Below are 18,832 nucleotides of genomic sequence, written 5' to 3'. Positions count from 1 at the left end.
GTACATATGGGTGGTGGAGTACATGTGGGTAATGCATCTTTGGGTAGAGACCTCTTGATTTCTGTTTTCTTCGTGGTACTGGACGAGCACTGGACACTTAAGTCCACAGAGCTGCCCCGTGGAGAAAATCCGATCAGCTGTTTGTCTGTTTTCGATCACCTAAGAAAGGCCTCCAGCTTCTAAACAGACGATCAGCAAGTGGATAGTCAAGGCTATTTCTCTTGCTTATAGTTTTATAGCCTGGACCCGGACGCTGCCCCAGGGTCTCAGGTGCTAATGACTTAATTGCCAACAGTTTCTCATACAGGCAATTGTAAGTACGGCATTTTGGTGTTGTCGTTCCCAAAGCGTCATCGTTGCGAGTTCCCCCGAAAGGGAACGTCTCAGGTTATGACTGTAACCATAGTTCCCTGAGAAGGGAACGAGACGCTGCGTCGCACCGCCATACTTCCTGCATTCCTGTGATCGACTTGCTTCAGCTATATTGAAGCTAATGCCGGTCAGACCGGATATGCTTTTATCCTTTCCTTTTTGTGACGTCATCCGCCCATGACGCTCACTCTCGCCATTGGCCTAGTTGACATACGTGCTTCAGACGCAATCAGGCGGGGGGAGTTCCCACAGCGTCATCGACGCAGCGTTTCGTTCCCTTCTCAGGGAACTAGGGTTACAGTCGTAACCTGAGACGATTTCTTCAGAACAAAAATGCTATTAATCTGTACGGTATAACTTTCAGGTCATTTTCTTGAGGTCAGGAAGCTTGTTCCGTATGTAGTGTAAAACAAAAAAGATGATGTAAAAGTGAGAAATAATGAAGTCCATTTAGTACTGCAGTGAGATAGCTAAATAATATGAACTCTGATTGAGATTAGATAATCTAATTCTAATCTTATTATATTTTTTATCAATATAATATCATTGTAAAATTATAAAAAAGCAGATGACCCTCCACCATCTAATAAGCTCTACAGTCAATACATTTGATTCTAATAAATTCAATTGAAATGGGAAATAAGTGGATGTGGATTTTTCTGCAGAATGACACTGGGTTGTATCAAATTTAATTTCTCCACCCTGTTCTGTGACCAATAACTCACTACTCATCAGAAAGCGAAATGCCTGTGTTTTCAAATGTGTGGATTTACATTTGTGACAAAACTGATATCCTTAATAATAAAGCCATGGGTGTAAAAAATAAATTTCGAAAGATATCATTGAGAGATCATTGAATATGAAGGGAGTATATCTATATAAGAGACACAGTGCCGCAAAATTAGGTTGTGAGATGGAGAGTGAGTTTTCACTTTGGAATATAATAACGAGATATAACAGATGAAAATCTGGAGCCATGCTGATGGTTAAAAACGGTGCTTTCAGAAGGAATGATAATTTAAATGATATCTGATGATACCCTCCTTGCAATTTATAACCAAGCTGCTAATATAAAACCCGGAACTACTGAACAGAGACAATTCAACAGGATTGCAATTTGATCTACAGTATTGCATATTTCAACATTTTCAGATGTAAAAATTTCCATCTCACTCCCCCACAACAGTGAGGAAAAAAAGACACAATCACATTTATCTCGGCCTGGATTCACAGCAACCTTCTGTGTTCAGATTATTGTCTTGATATCTGCCTACCTGAAGGTCTCCAGGCTTCTGATCAAGCAGATAAAGTAAAGATTTTCAGAGGAAGAGTCTGGTAATTACAAGCAGGAGACCTTGGGAACTTGGGTTTGTTTCTATCAAAGCACTGGGTTCATCTGTAACTACTGTACCTATACTGTTGTAAAAGCCGTGCTTCTCAGAAATTAACTGTAGCCAAATGGCATAGCTGAAGTTTTTCATGACATATTAAATTCTTTCAGTCCCTTTGTGTGCTTATCTTCAGGACAATGAAGCATGGGATGATACTAAAGCTTTTATTGATGTTTAATCTCACGGTTTTATAGTCTCTAAATGAACCTTTACATTGGAGGAGTTGTGAAGTCCACTGGAAACAATATCAAGGCAATCAATGTTTGACAACTAAAGGTTCATAATAGCTTTCCACACTGAAGCACACATGCTTTAAACTACTTGTTTAAGGAGTTCTAACGACTTTGGAAATTAGAGCTCAATATGGTTGAAATTACTGCCTATTGTACATAATGGGATACAGGGATAATACGGTGGCGATACTGTGCTTACCTGATACCAGAGCATGTACTAAGGCTGACATCAGACTGGACGTATCCTTGGACTTCACCATGGTAATAGCAATTAATCTGCATATAGAAAAGGAAAATTCTTTTAAAAATATAGTTTAAAATACATGTGCCAAGTTCTTACTCTTTGTCTCCATGATGGTTTCATATGGTTTTGGTAAACCTTTTAATAATTTCATGAAAATGTTTAATTTAATGGCTAAAATATCATGTGGTTCAACTCAAGTAAAAACAATGTAAATACTTTTTTATATCACACTACATTGCATTTTACAATGAAATAACCTTGTCTTGAACTAATCTTGTTAAACTTATTGACCTTGATAGATACACAGTCATGAGGGTCTGCAGGAGTCCTCTCTATGATGTCATTTCCTGTTTTATGGTCCTTTCTGCATCTTTCTGCATGCTAGTTTTGGCTTTTTCATCATTATCATATAGGACAGTTGTATAACCCTGAGATTTTTTTTATTTTATACTCCAAAAGACTACATTTTAAATCAGAAATTATATTCAACATAGAAGTCACTCTATGTATGAATTGCATTTTCTATGCATTTCTGAATAAATTAATCCATATAATAAATAAATCCCAAACATATTGTCACTGACTCAACAGCCAGCTGTGTAACCCGAAAAAATGAATTTTGGCTTACAGCTCAAGTTAAAATGGGGTTATTTCCAAAACCAATTAGTCATAAAATAGGATCATTGACTTACTGGAACTGAGATCCCGTTCAGGTGCAAGATAATGTTGGTCCATATCGCCACGTAGCAAAAGTCATATTTAAGCAGCTGTCTGCTGATGAAAATCCCACATTGCGGTGCCAGTATGAGCAGCGTCTGCTCTGGTCTATTTTACAGGGAAACTATTCTCCCCTGTTATGGCTGGCACAAGCCCCCAAAGACCTTTCATGTGGAAATACCAATTGGTATCCACAGGCTGGACCGGCTAACTGCCATCACTCACACAAAACCGTTCAAAAACACACCACTCTGTCAAAAGCAATCAACGCTTGATGGCACAAATCCTTCACATGAAAACATTCTTGTGGCTACCATTTCCACATCTTTAAGCTTTACCAGACCAAGAATACCAGAGAACATACCAGAAACAGACACAGATGGAGGATATCTAAACAGCTAGAGCTAAAAATGACGACTCGCTAGCTAATGGCCCTTTTAAATAATACACTAGGCCAGCAAGTGAAGTCTGAGACTTATATTAGTAAAAGAAGGTAATTTTTCTTTCATAATGTCCTGATTTTAAGGATCACCAGAGAAAATACCAAATTGCTTTTTCTAGGTATCTGCCTTGGATGACAGATCACACAAGTATATGCAGGGAAATTAACTTTTTAGACTGTTTTAGTCGGAATTTTCATACTTCAATATAATACTTGAACAGTTCTGAGAAATTGAACCTAAATCGTTGAATATGCTAACTGTCACTTTTTGATTCAAATCATAGATTCTGACTAAAGAAGTCTCTCATTGTTATTCATTTTCCCCGCGATCATTGGGTTCTGTTTATTTGGATACGATTTTCCATTTAAAAAATTAGATTGTCAATCAAGAATCTTATTGCCACTCGCACCAAAGCCTTGTCAAATGGTTTTTACCAATTTCTGACGAGCTAATCTTTTAGAAAAGCTTGATATTTTTTTAGTCCTCCTCAGCTATGAAGACAAAAGATTGTTCATGGTTATTTGGACAGGCTTAAACAATTATAAATAATAGCTAAATATGCCCAGCAGGAATAATATAGTCAAGCCTACACATGTGTTATTGGGAAGAGGGGGGTGGTAACATGTTGTTAAAGCTGTCAGTTGCGGTTCTTAGCACTAGTCTAATTATAAAAGTACAAAAGACCCAGTAGACAATTTAAATCAGGCCTGACAATAATGTCAACATGCTATCCTTGTGTCAACATCACATCACAGCAAGATTAATCAGCTTTCGGTCAAGACGGCCACTCGTGGACCAGCCAGTGCAGTTTAACTTCTGAAGATTTTTAAGCATTACATTTGACAACAATATAGGAATGGTTCAGCCAAAATTAAAATTCATATTTTTTTTATCATCAAATCTTTCCTAAACTTTCTTTCTTCCTTGAAACACGAAATTAGTTTTATAGTTGAATGTCCAAGCTGCTCTTTTCCGTTCTATCAAGTAAGATTTTCAAGATTTTCTGTAAAAATTACTTTTACATTCTCTTCCTTTTTGTTCCAGTTTCAGTCTGTTCCTCACATAAAGCGATTGGACACACTATAGATTAGGGTCAAATTCTCATTAGCTAACTATTAACTATGACCTTTGCCTCAAACTCCTAATTTCTGCTTATTAATAGTTAGTAAGGTAGTTGTTAGGTTTAGGTTTTGGGTAGGAATTGGTTAGCATTAGGAATGTAGAATAAGGTCATGCAGAATAAGCCTTTAATATGTGCTTTATAAGTAATAATAAACAGACAATACCTAGTAATATGCTGGTAATAAGCAATAGTGAGAAATGGACCCTAAGTGTTACCAAGCTATTGAATGACTTCTGAAGACTTAGATATTATGGACCACTTTTGTGATACTTTTTCAATACTTTATTGTCTGTGGTAACCTTGACAGTCTTTAGTCCCCATCCTCTTTCAGTGTATAGAAAAGAGCAGTTTGGACTTTTGACCAAATGTCTCTTTTTCTTTTGTTTTGCTCTCCAGAAGAAATAAAGTCATAGAAGTTAGAAAGGCTGAATAAATGATGACAGAAGTTACATTTGTGAAGTAACCCAGAAAAGTAGATGCAAATTTATTACAGTTGATCTGATTGATTGGGCCAACAAGTAAAAGCTAGTCCAATATCTTCCTGGGATGTGTGTGTGTGCCGAATGTGAGTGAGACTGTTTGACGTACCGTAGAGTTGTGAGTGCTCTTAACAGTTTGTCCATCTTCCCTGTAATATGTCTCAGTATAATGGCTGGCGAACAGGCCGCTAGAAGAGAAAACACACACACACACACACACACACAAAATCAAAGACTCTTTTTAAGCACAGTTACATTTCACTACAGCATGCTAACCAAATTCATCTTGTTTAATGCCCCGAATTTGCAGAGCAGATTATGGAAGTATGTCAGACAGTAAGCGGAGAGTAACTTGCTTTTGGATATGTACATAAACAGGAAATGTGGGGCACCTGTCACGATTTGGTCTTGTCTTGGTCACGTTTTGGTTTATTCATGTCATATCCCATGTCTGTCATGTGATTCCCTGTTTGTCATGTGATCCTGCCAAGTGTCTTGTCATTGGTTAATCGTCTGTTAATTGTTCACAGGTGTCCCTTGTCTTGTCATTAGTCTGTGTATTTAAGCCCTCATTTTTGCCATGTGTCTGGGTCAAGTTTTGTTTCTCTGTAATCTCTGTCGGTAAGCATCATGTCATGGTCTTGTTTTATGCTTTTATTTCATGTTTCATGTCACGCCATGTTTTTGTTTTGTTAAATTGCACTTGGGTTCTATAACTTGGCTTCAGTGGATCTTTACAGAACCGGATGTGTTGTGATTACTGGAAATGATTAAAAGACCCACCAGATCAAATGATGACCTAAAACTGTCCTAAATCCTAAAACTGTCTGGTTTAAATATTATTAGAATCCCAGATTTATGAACCCCATTGTACATAAAAACACCTTTCTAGTTGAAAGGCTGTCCTGGTTGAGTATATGTGTATACTGTTTGTACTGTTGAATAAAGTAGCCTATCGGAACGGAGGGGGAAAGGATGAGGTTTGTGAGTGTGAGTGTGAGTGTGAGTGTGAGCGTGAGCGTGTGTGCGCGTGTGCGTGTGCGTGTGTGTGTGTTTGGTATGTCAAAAGATGAGAGTGATATGTGACATGATGAAATCCAAATGTAATCACCTCAACAACATAAGCAGAAGCTCTTAAAGAGAGAGTGTGTGTGTGTTCCGTGTGTTCCATATTCTGAAATCCTTTTAGAGTGTTTTGTTGTAATCTAAATATCTAAATATAAGCTAAATTTAAATAAGCTATCCTACTTTAAATTATATACAAAAAGGGACCAGCAGCAGTGCTAAAAATAAAAAATGAGGAATTTTTGAATTTTTCTCTGCAGCTCAATGAATTTTAAGCCCAATTTAAGTGTTTTCAGCATTTTGTACCTTTTAAGAATAAAGTAAATAATTCAGTTGACTAAAACCTAACACACACACACATATGAGAACAAAAGAACATATGACTTTCTTTCTGGAACACGCGCACGCACGCACACACACACACACACACACACACACACACACACACACACACACACACACACACACACACACACACACACACACACACACACACACACACACACCTTGACAGACCTTGACAGACCTCACACTCCTCATATTTCTCCTTTGGGGTTATGTATGCCATAATTATACCCTTGTATACACATTCATCAAATGAACATCAGGATATGTAAACAGATCCAGTGTTTGTATTCTCTGGGCAAAACTTCATTTTGAATTCTCCTTATGAACCTGCCTGGTTTAGACCTTGGGCTAACGTATTAGTAAAACACACCAGCTCAGCTCCCTCAAGTACTGCCTCCATGGTTGCTGTGAGACCCATTTTTGGTTTAATGTCATTAGGCCATCCTTCAGTAATGACAGCACTTCAGTCCAATTCCCATTCTCCTCAATTTGAACCACATGCCAGTGGAGGAACAGTTTGTTGTTTTGGAAGGAACTTCAAAGCCTCTAGTCAAAAGGCTTTGATGTTCTCAGGGATGAACTGGTGTGACAGCCATCCGAATCCGAATCCCAAAAGTGGCATGACTCCCTCAGTGCCACAGAGCGATGAGCAAGGGAATGTGGGAGTTCGTCCACAGGGAAGTGGGAATCATAAAAGGATCTCTGAATGTGGTGTAATATGCCAATTAGGGTGGTTACAAAAGAAAAAGTCCACTAAGGACTCAAACGAACCCGCCCAAGAGCAATCTACACCATGTTCGGAAATTGTAGGCCTTGTAACAGGCCACCAAAAACTCAAAAATGTGCATGAAATGAGACGTACATGTAGAACTCCACATGGAAGCTAGTTTACACCTCATAAGGTAATTGTGAGTTGACGTTTAAAAAGTGCAGCACTTCACTTTAAAGCACGCATCTCATTTATTTAATTAAATCACAATCTTAGCAATTTGAAAACGCACTAAACCATATCACAATAATTCCTATTAATCATGCAGCTCTAGTTTAAAATAAGAAATAAGGTCACATTGTAAGAAATAAGCCTTCAATTGACTTTTGAGTCTGTATTCTATCTTATTACTAGGGTTTCCTTTTTTGATTAACATTTTAATATGTTTGCACATTTTGCACAAAACAATTACAAGAAACAAAGTTGCAAATGCAGTATATAAAGTTTTTTAGAGACATATAGTCACACTACAAGATATAAAGTCACATTGCAAGATATAAAGTCGCAATTGTGAGATACAAAGTTGCAAATAGGAAAAACAATGTTGCAATTGTGATATATAAAATCACTTTGAGAGATAGTCAAAGTGCAAGATATAAAGTCACAATTGTGAGATATGAAGTTGCAATTATGAAAATCAAGGTAGCAATTGTGATATACGGTATAAAGTCGCTTTGTGAGATATAAAGTCAAACTGGAAGACACAAAGTTGCAATTGTGAGATATGAATTAACAATTCCAAAAATAAAAAACAAAGTTGCAATTGCAATAAAGTCACTTTGTGAGACATAAAGAAACACTGGAAATTATAAAAGCCAATTACCTTTTTGTTTTAATTTTTACTCTGTAGCATAAATAGTCTTCTATAATAATCTTCATGTGCCACACTTCTGTTTAAGTTGCCTGTTTTGCCTGAAAACATTCATGTTGTAATGTATTCGGAGTGTGGTGAGTTAATAAGGATTTTATACCGGATAGTCTCCTGCCATTAACTTTTACAGTTACTATTTTAATATTTGATGCTGTGAACCATTTTGATGTCTTAAAGTAGGTAATGTCTGTCGTCCCATTAACTCTGACTACACAGCTTCCTCAGTAAGCAAAGGCACAGTGACCCACAAAAGGGTCTTTGATAGAGGGCAATATGAACTTTCTCACAGACAGCATCGTAAGCACTTCAGTACTTATAAAGACATTCACTAACAAACCTGCAGAGAAGTGCAACTTCTAAAAAGGCCAGAAAGCAGTGCTATGTGTGTGCATGTTTGTGAAGTACATCATGATTCAGTGTCTTGAGATATGAAACACTGAGCTCCTCTAATCCTCTACTCAATCTCCTTGAAATCCCGGAACAGATAATACAGAGGACGGGTGAAGGGGTGGAAAAAAAAAACTTATTTGCTCCACTAAGTTAAATGATTTTGTAGATAGGATAGTAGATTCAAAAGTTTGAGGCCAGCAAGAGTTTTTTTTGTTTTAAGAAATTAATATTATTCAGCAAGGATGCATTAAAAAAAACATATTTTACATAAATGCTGAACTTTCTATACATCAAATAAATCTTTTTATTTTTTTATCACAGCTTCCACAAAAATATTAATCCCCACAACTGTTTTCAACATTGATAATAAGAAATGTTGAACATCAAATCAGCATGATTTCTGGAATAATGATGCTGAAAATTCTAAATTCTAAATTATAACATTTCACTATATTACTGTTTTACTGTATTTTTGATCAAATAAACAGCCTTGGTGAGCATAAAAGCCTTCTTTCAAAAACATAAAAAATATAAATAAAGAAAAATCTTACATACCCCCAAACTTTTAAAATGGTAGTGTATGTATATATATATATAGTATATATCACATTCTGCCACAGATTTATAATGGGTACAAGTACTGTACTGACCAGCTCTTGCATACACAGCATGGTTATTTATTTCCTCAGAGTTTAGATAAATCAAACACTCATTATAAGACCACCTCAGGTGGATTTATTTTAGAAGCTAATTTATTCTGGGGCAAGTAAACAAATGAAGAAATGTGTAATATTAAATGCCTCCATGTTTAATTAGTCTTTACATACAATGGTGCCCATTATGACAGATATCAATAGCCATCGATTGCTGAAATTTCACAACCTGCTGACTTCCATTATAGAGATGATAATTTAATTACAGGGTTGTTCGCAGACTCATGTTAATATAATACATATTGATGACAACTGATACATTCATTAGATGCTGTAGAGAGAGAAAAAAAGATGAATCACTCTTTCTTTTCTCACCCGGTTACAGTGACCTGTGACAGAGAAAAGACCACAGTCTTTTTTGTGACAGCAGAACAATGACAAAAGATGACAAAATGATGGATGTAAAATAAGGGTCCTGCAGCAAAAACAGTTGAGAAACAGGTCTTTACCAATTTATTAGCTTTAATACATAATGGTTCTGTCATATTTTGCCATAATCTGAGTCATGTAAATACCACAATACAGAGATGAAACTGAATGGTAATGTCAGGGGTTGCATGTATAGTGAAAACGACAAGGATGATGCGTGACAGAATGAATGGTGACAATGACACTAAGCAAAACAAGACAGTGAAACAGAACATGTGTGTGACATGTATTATTATGGGACTTTAATATTATTAATCCTTTTACATTTTATGTTTATATTCCATCCATGGTATTTAAATGGCATTTTAAAGAATATAATGATATTCTCAGGGAACATTCCAATGGTACAACTGTTACACTTTATTTTAATGTGTCCCCATTCCAGTGTAATTATACATTTGAGTACTAAGTAATAGTAATTAACTACATGTAATCAAGTAATTAACATGTACTTACTATAGGGTTAGGGTAGGATTAGGGTTTGGTTTAGGGTTAGTTGCATGTAATTATGCCTAATTTATAGTTATTATTATAGTAAATAAATGTAACGTGTAGGAAGACACATTAGAATAAAGTGTTATCAAATTCAATTACATGTATTCCAAAATCACTAAATTGTTAGTACTTTTTTTTTACTAGTGAAGCCCAGACTTCGTACTTTTTAACCCATCTATTCTATTAGGCTGTTAATTGACTCCATATCGGACTAATATGGTTTTAACAGTCAGGGGAAAAAAATCAGCAATGAAACGTTTGAAGTCTTGCTGGAGGAGAGAGAAAGTGCAAGAGGTCTTGAACATCATTTGGCCCTTCTAATTAGATAGTTCATTGCTCTGCTGGAAATTAAAAGTGCCCATTACGGCACTTTCTGACACTAAAAGGATCGAAAATGGACACATAAGTGACCACTGAAACAGAGACTGAAATGGTGTGAATAGAGACATTTTTTTAAAAGCACTATTTTTGACTTGATGTGCCATCTTAAAAACATGACGCATGTGGTGTAAGAAGCTGAAAAAGATGTGAGACCTGGTTCTCTATTGCCTTTTCTCTCCATCTTGCCATTTTGAGGTGGTAATCTTGTTTGTTTTCTTGTTTAGTTTCTCTCTCTCTCTGGTTTGAAGCGTGTTATCAAAGCAGACACCAACATTGAAAAAACGAAACCATCTCCCTCTCACACACGCACATACGAGAATATGGCTGGTCTGAAGGCCTAATTCTATTTCCATACATTGCTGTGTCTCCAATTGATTTAGCTTTCCACACAGATTCACAACACAAGATTCACGTAAGGGGATGAGATGGGGGAAGGTTGAGGATGAAGGACAATATGAAATCCTCTAGGCTAAAGAAATATTTCTCTATATTCTCACTGTATAGGTGCAGTAAGAAATGTTTGCAAGAATCAAGGCTCTACATCCTTAAATACCAGCTTTTACTGAACACAAAAACACACAGATGTAATAGAAGGACATAATGTATAAGAATGGTGACTTTTTAAAGTTATCGCATTAATGCATGTAATTAATGCAAGTAATTAAACCCTTGTTTATATGTTTAAATACAATTAATGTTGTTTTTAAACAGCATTAACACATTTATTCAGTTTGACATTAAAACAGTTAGTAGATGATGGAGAAATACTCTTTTTATGGGTAGTTTATTTATAAATCAAAGCTAGACAGCATTTAACAAAAGTAAAGTGATTTGTAATTAAGGTGTTATGTTCAATATCTAAAATAAGCCAAGGGCACCATCTTCATCCTTATCAAACGTCCAAACATAAAGCAACTTGCACTGACATATTTTAAAATATGCCAGTGCCATTGTTTTGTCTCAAGATGCATATTAGTTATGTTTTTTTTTTCTAAGGCACATTTAAAAAAGCTACTTAAATGTCCTAATTGAACTAAGGCCTAATCCTGGCTTAATCTAAGCCCTGTCTGTGAAACCAGGCCTTCGTCTGTAAACAAACAATGTCCTGATGCTTTTTTTTCACTTTAAAACACAGCAAAAATACTAATTACGAACTTGTTTGCTTTGTATTTTCTCTTTCTCTCCCACTCCTTTAGAGAACTTCCTTCTGTGGTTCATGTCATTTGTCATGTCTGTTCATGTATCACAACTCTTTTCTGTAGCTCAAACAGTAGAGCGTTGGCGCTTGCAACGCCAAGGTCATGGGTTTGATTCCCAGGGAAAGCAAGAACTGATAAGAATGTAAATGTGTACCTTGAAATGCAATGTAATTCGCTTTGGATAAAATTGTCTGCCAAATGCAAAAATGTAAATTCTGTCTCTGTATGTGGAAAGATCTCAGGAATGGCCAGCTCCTTTGGTCTGTTTTCAGGCTGGTGTTTTCAACCTGACTGTTAAAACCATATTAGTCCGATATGGAGTCAGTTAACGGCCTAATAGAATAGATGAGTTAAAGAGTATGAAGTCTGGGCTTCACTAAAAAGAAAAGTGCCAACAATGTTGTGATTTTTGGACAATTTCTATTTCTTTTTGAATATTTGCCACTGAATTTGGTAACACTATTTTATTGTGTCTTTGTTACACGTTACATTTATTTCCTATAGTAATAAAATTAAATTAGACATGATTAGGAATAAAGCATTGCTTATGTACGTTGTTTTCTCAGCTTTTTGTTGAAAGTCTTTTTTTATTTCTTATAAAACTTACCAACACTCAAGTGTTGATAAACAAAGAATTCATGAAGCTAAAATAAGAAATTGTTTATTTCCTCAGAGGCACTGTTCTTTCTTTTGATATACTATAGATGTTCATATAACAAAATATGCAATGCAATTTTTGTGAAAATGATTTTTGTGAAAATGGAGGCTGTTAACTTTTTTTTTTAAACGCTGCTGGGGGAAAGAGTTAATATCATACAGTTAGGCAATATCACAAAAACAAGTGTGATATGCACATGTTCAAAAAACAAGATAAGATTTTATACTGAAAAATGAACATTTAAGACACAATATTTCCGATTACTTCAACTGAAATACTCCAAACAAAGCCAAATAAAAAAACACCACAAAGCGACACACACTAGACTGGTGTTTCATTGTTGAATGAATCAATGCATCTCTTAAGTGAATGACTCAATGACTCACTTGTTTCACTTTGAATCAGTGTTTTGAACAAATCTGTTTAGTTGACTCAATGACTCACTTTTTTTCATTATTGAATCAGTGTTCTGAGATTGAATAAATGAATGACACAGTAACTTGCTGCCACCTACTACTCACCTACTTTCTTTCGGCAGCTTTTGATACCATTGACCACCCTACTCTTTTATCTAGACTAGAGTCTTGGGTGGGTCTAAAAGCTTCTGTTCTGACATGGTTTCAGTCATAGCTATCAGACAGAAAATTTTTAGTAAAGATGGGTATGATGGCCAGCTCCATGGCACCTCTGATTGTGGTCTTCCACAGGGCTCTATTTTGGCTCCTTCTCTATCTTCTCTCTACATGCTACCTCTGGGCACTATTGTAAGGAAACATGGTGTATCATTTCATTTTTACGCGGACAACACCCAAATTTATATTCCAATCAAGAGAAACAACCCTGTGGCGATACATTCTCTTCTGCTATGCTTAGAGGAGGTTAAAGCATGGCTAGCCCTAAATTACCTCTTTTTAAATGAAGACAAGACTGAGGTCATTGTTTTCGACTCAAATAAAAATTCTCAGTGTATAAGCCCTGATTTAGAGTCTATCTGCTTTTAACAGTAGCGTACCGTGGGGTTTCAGTCAGGACCTTCAGTAACGCACCGTCCCCCCCCCCCCCACCTTTACATTTCATTTCATTTCATTTCATTACATTACATTTCTCTGTACTGTAGGCATACGTGTTGTAGCCATTAAAGTAAAGTTAGTTTCATAGTTATGTTTAAATAATATGTTATTTCTTCCATTTCTTCTATGTTGATTATATGAAAAGTGATCAGCCTATCAGCCAGTATGAGTAGACTAATCATAAGATGCGTAATATCGAGAGACATAATTTTGACCGCTTTATTAGGTTTTGTTTTGTATAAAGCCTTTCTTTAAAGTGAATTTAGTTTTGTATAAATTGTATCTTAATTTTAATCAATGTTTTATCAACCAATTGCCTGGATTTAATAAATAAGAAGCAAATATAGCAGCCTATAATCAGGACATGGAGGCGCCGACACCATATAACTTGCATCGCACGTGAACTAGAGCTTGTCTCATAATGAACAGAAACGTCCTGGTTGCGTATGCAACCCACCGTTCCCTGAAGGAGGGAACGGAGGACGTAGTCGACGGTCGACTGAATTGGAATTGGGAGATCGCTAGAGAGCCTGTCTTCTTCGAGTACTATTGAACGAGCCAATGTAATTGGCGTGCGTGATTCGCATCACACACTCCGCCCCCGCGGCGCGGGTATAAATACGGAAGTGGATGCACGCACTAGTTGCTTTTCGCTGAGGAGCCGAGAGTAACCCGGGGTCAGCGGTGGTCCAGCGGTAGTGGCAAGGGGACTACGTCCTCCGTTCCCTCCTTCAGGGAACGGTGGGTTGCATACGCAACCAGGACGTTCCCTTTCAGACGAGAACGTCAGACGTAGTCGACAAAGGCTGCGACTACCATATACCCCAGGAGCCTCTGAAAGTTCTTTCAGTGGGACCCTTTCTCACTTCAACACCAGCTGAACACATTCTCATTGGAGAGACATGTTGGACCGAGTACCTCTCCAAAACTAGAAAAGAGATACTCAGCCCGTGGGCGAGATTACTCTCTTCCAGTTGACCTGAAGACCCAACGGGCTCTGGAGCACTCGAGGGGAAGGACACTGTACTGATACTCCACCCTTAGACGCAACACACAGGATGGCCTGCGGTGCGGGAGGTAGAGATCTGAAGCACATGTCTTTCAGGTCAAAGCTGCAGACCAATCTTGGGCCAAGATGGTCACGACCCACCACCTAGTAGCACGAAGAACGAGTTTACAACTGGCCTTCGTACCGGCTGGAGGAGCGGCTATATCAAATACTTCGCCAGCAGGATAAGATAAGCACGCACAAGTCAGGAGCACTGCTCAACACTCGGTGTGATGAATATCACTGAATTTTCAGGAGCACGTCTGCTCAACACCTAATGTGATGACTATCACTGACTTGAGCGGGGTAGCCGAGCCTGAGGTGGGGCAGCCAAGTAGAGAGAGTGGTGTTAGTGTGCTGTGCAACACTTACCTGTCTCCACAAGCGGCAGGGGGCGCGTGAGAAGGCGGATGACCGGGTCCTCGAACGCACCAAGCTGCCTGCTGGCGACCAAGGGGGAGCTGAGGGGTGTAAGGCTATACAGGGTCACACCCGCCAGACTGGCCCTCTTGGGACCCAGGAACAGATGAAATTGCTCTCTCTTTGAAGTGTGGGTACCGCTTGCTCCGCTTTTTTTTTTTTTTTTTTTTTAGGGAGCCAGCGGCGGAACAGACACACACACAAACAAAAGGCTCCACCCGGCCCTCACCCGGGGGGAGGGAGTGATCGTGCCACTCCAAGAGCATCTCCTCCATTCCTGGGCGGCCCGCTCCGGAATGCTTTTGCTGTCGCTTGCCACCTGGCTTGGCAGCGCCTGGAGCGGACTGGGCGTCTCTACTGCGGCCGGCTCTATGCTAAGGCCTGGGTCGAGGCTGCTGCGGCGGGCCAGCAGGAGCGGCAGCCGGGGAACGCCCACGGCGACGAGCAGGCGGAGGAGCTGCCACCGGCGGCGGGTGGAGGCAGCAGCTGGCCACCGGGGCAGGATGTGCCGGATGACCTCCGTCTGCGCTTGAGCGGCAGAGAACTGTTGGATGCAGTTCTCCACCGCGTCGCCGACCAGCCCAACCTGGGAAATTGGGGAGACCAGGAACCGAACCTTGTCCGCATCCGCCATACCAACCAGGCTGAGCCAACGAAAGCGCTACTGGACCACGAAGGTGGACATCGCCAGACCGATCACGCACGCTACGACACCCGCACCCCGGAGGGTGAGGTCGGATGCAGTGCGGTGCTCACCTATGAGCGCACGGTCTGGATTACCCTCGTGCATGCCATGGGTGCCCTAGCCTGCAGCCTGTGTGATGCGAATCACGCACGCCAATTACATTGGCTCGTTCAATAGTACTCGAAGAAGACAGGCTCTCTAGCGATCTCCCAATTCCAATTCAGTCGACCGTCGACTACGTCTGACGTTCTCGACTGAAAGGGAAATATATCTAAGCTTGAAATGTCTACTTTTAAACAAAACAATTCAAAACGAAAAGAAACAGACAACTCTCTTATAATCCGTATGAAGTGTGCATTTCTCTCTGTAGCACCTTCACAATACTGCGAAGGTGGCGAGTCAGCATCGTCACAGAAAACACTAGTTTATTAATAAATAATTAAAATGTCTCCTTGCTATATTTGACACATTCATAATGATTAGGCTACATTTGCCGGTTCTTTGTGGCAAGCTTTATGCGTCTTCTAACTGATCGAATATCGTGACATCCCTATTTTGTACCGGGCCAGTTATGGTTTTTCACATTGTTCAATAAAGTTCTTGGTAAAAAAGAAAAGAAAAGAAGCTACTGTGCCTAATATTATTGTATACAGCTTGTATTTATAATAAGTCTTCTTCTCTGTTTAACAAACGGCTCTTAGCCACAAATTACATTAAACTCATAGTTTAGCTAAGGACTTATAGTTTAAAAGTGTATATAACATGGATTTAAAAATAATATGAAACACACGACCGTGAATGTTGAAAATATTTTTGTGCATTTATTTAAAATGATTAAAATGTATTTAAAACTGATTAAAATATTTATATAAAAAAAAAAAATTCATACAACGTAACTTTTTTTATTAATAAGCTAGTCAATGAATATGCTTGCATAGCGACAAAACTTTCTCTTACTCTTTTACAAAACATATACAAAAACTTGGTCCCAACAGTGCCTTTAACGTCAACATGACGAACAAGTCTGCTGGCTCAAGCATTAAACAGACAGACAGACGTGAACGTGGTTCCTCACTGCACTTTGGTTCCTCGTCCCGTTCCTCACTGCACTTCCTGTGTGAATGATACTGTGTGTGTGTGTCTGTGTGCGTGCTTGCATTCATGCATGTGAGGGAGAGAGAACAGGGGGCAGCTGACAGCACTGCGAGGGTAACAAGCTTACTAACACCCCTCACAGTGTTGTCAGCTGGACCCATAGACAGTTAAAAAAAGGCTGCACCCCGTTCCTCGCTGCACTTCCTGTGTGAATGATAAATAACCTGTTCCGCTCAGTGCTAGCTGTTAGCCAGTCATAGCGGTCATAGTTACCCTCAGTGAAGTGCCGCACAAAACCTTTTCCGGCCTTGGTCAGCCCATCCAGCTTAGGTGTAGATCTTCCTTTTTAAATGATCTCTTTCTTCTCTCCAAACATACGCCTTGAAAAAGGCACACGAAGGAGATTGTCAACTGGACCGGTAAGAGGTGCTGAGGCAGCGGCCATAGCTCAGTTCACTGAAATTGCTCACAACCCGCCAACATTTCAAACAGTTGATGACATCAGCGGGGGCTAATGCCGACACATCGCTGGGCCCTGAGGGCGTTCTGTCACTGCGCATCGAAATTTGATTGGCTAATGATACACGTCAGTCAAAGTTATGATCAAATGGGAAATGGCAGCTACAACGGAAGGGTAGCTATACTTCTAGTGCTGGTCCACAGAGCTGTGATGCGTTTAGATGACCTTATGGAAAATCCAGCTCAGCCTCACAAAAAATAACGATATTCTTTATGGAAATATAATCGTAAAAATGAAAAATATATATTTTACATATTGTATTATATTATATTATATTTATATTTTAGATTCTGACAGGGCCAGCAGAGAAGGCCCTGATGGCCCTGACAGAATCTAAAATATAAATATAATATAATATAATACAATATGTAAAATATATATTTAAATCCCCTTTTAAATCCCCAGGAGTGTGGAACTTAGGTGTTCTTGTTGACCAGCCTTTAAAATTTGACAAACACATTTGATCCGTAATCAGTTCCAGTTTCTTCCAACTTCGTCTACTGTCTAAAATCAAAGGCTCTCTCACTCCGAAAACTCTGGAAATGGCTGTTCATGCATTTATAACGTCTCGGTTAGATTACTGCAATTCCTTATTGTGGCGAGCAGGACGAGGTCGATGGACGTGAGAGAAATGATTTTAAAATTCTACTCTTTGTTTTTAAATCTCTACATAACTTAGCTCCTGCCTACCTCTCTGAACTTGTTCTAAGATCCCACGACCAGACTTTGCTGGTCCCTTGCGTTAGACTCAAGCGTAGAGGGGAGCGTGCATTTGCAGTGGCAGGGCCACGACTCTGGAACACCCTGCCTCTAGAGATTAGAACACTGTCTTCAAGTCTCTGTTAAAAACCTACCTGTTTTCTTTAGCATATTGATCTCTTTTCTTAGGTTGGTTTTACTACTTTATATTTGACTGATACTGCCTGGCCACTCCTGTTTTTCCATTCTATATTTGAGTCTGATACTGTTTTGCTACTCCTGTTTTAAGGTTGCTCTTAGATTTGCTGCTTTTATTAGTGTTTGATGTGTTGTTATGCAGGTATTCATTTCTTATTATTTATCTGGTTGTTCTGTAAAGCACTTTGATCAGCCTGGCTGTTGTAAATTTAAAAGTGAACTTGAACTATGTAAAACATCAGTATCAACAATAGACCATTTTAATCCCATTCTCAGACCACTTTGCTTTTATCACCCCCTCCCTCCCTCCCTTCCTCTTTCTTTCATTCATTCATTAATTATATTTCTACAATATGCTCCGCTGCCTATCCTGGTCCGTGTCTAATCTGAGCTCTGAGGACCACATAACAGCAACAGTTCTGCACTGTCTATCCATCCATTACAGACACAGTACTGCGAAGCTGGAAGTTTATACTAAACGTTTCTTGTTGTGTTACTGTCGTAGAGGCAGCCAAAGCAGATCACTGAACTGCATAGATGTTGAGAGATCCTAGTAAGGAAATCTGTGACTCACTCGATAATAAATAACAAATGACAGCCCAAACTTTGTTCTCAGCAGGAGGGGTGAAACTGTGGCTTTCATGATCATTAACTTCTTCAAACCAAAGAACTCCTACTTCACTAGTTGGGGAGAAAAGGGCATTCACACTTGAATACAGTTTAACAGATTTCAGCTCTTGGCTCTAGTAAATACGTGCTATTTCTCTGTGCCGGTTT

At 38.8% G+C, this 18,832-nt stretch overlaps 1 protein-coding gene across 3 annotated transcripts in view; it reads right to left on the bottom strand.

The window, feature by feature from the left end:
- Positions 1-18,832, bottom strand: part of adam12b (ADAM metallopeptidase domain 12b) — a 120,179-nt gene that overhangs the window by 58,221 nt on the left and 43,126 nt on the right. For all 3 annotated transcript variants that reach the window (XR_013206700.1, XM_077239928.1, XM_077239927.1), the window contains exons 4-5: positions 5,112-5,190; positions 2,196-2,272 (exon numbers count right to left, since the gene is read on the bottom strand). Coding sequence is in view for 2 of the 3 variants with exons in the window: in XM_077239928.1 (XP_077096043.1) it covers positions 2,196-2,272; positions 5,112-5,190 (156 nt within the window). In the remaining variant the exon portion in view is untranslated. The remainder of the gene's footprint in view (positions 1-2,195; positions 2,273-5,111; positions 5,191-18,832) is intronic.

The sequence above is a fragment of the Siphateles boraxobius genome, unplaced genomic scaffold (genome assembly GCF_051911475.1).
Source record: "Siphateles boraxobius isolate OS27281-9 unplaced genomic scaffold, OSU_SipBor_1 22, whole genome shotgun sequence".
Classification (NCBI taxonomy): domain Eukaryota; kingdom Metazoa; phylum Chordata; class Actinopteri; order Cypriniformes; family Leuciscidae; genus Siphateles; species Siphateles boraxobius.
Note: the sequence above shows the minus strand (reverse complement) of the source record. Positions and strands in the feature narration are given on the sequence as shown.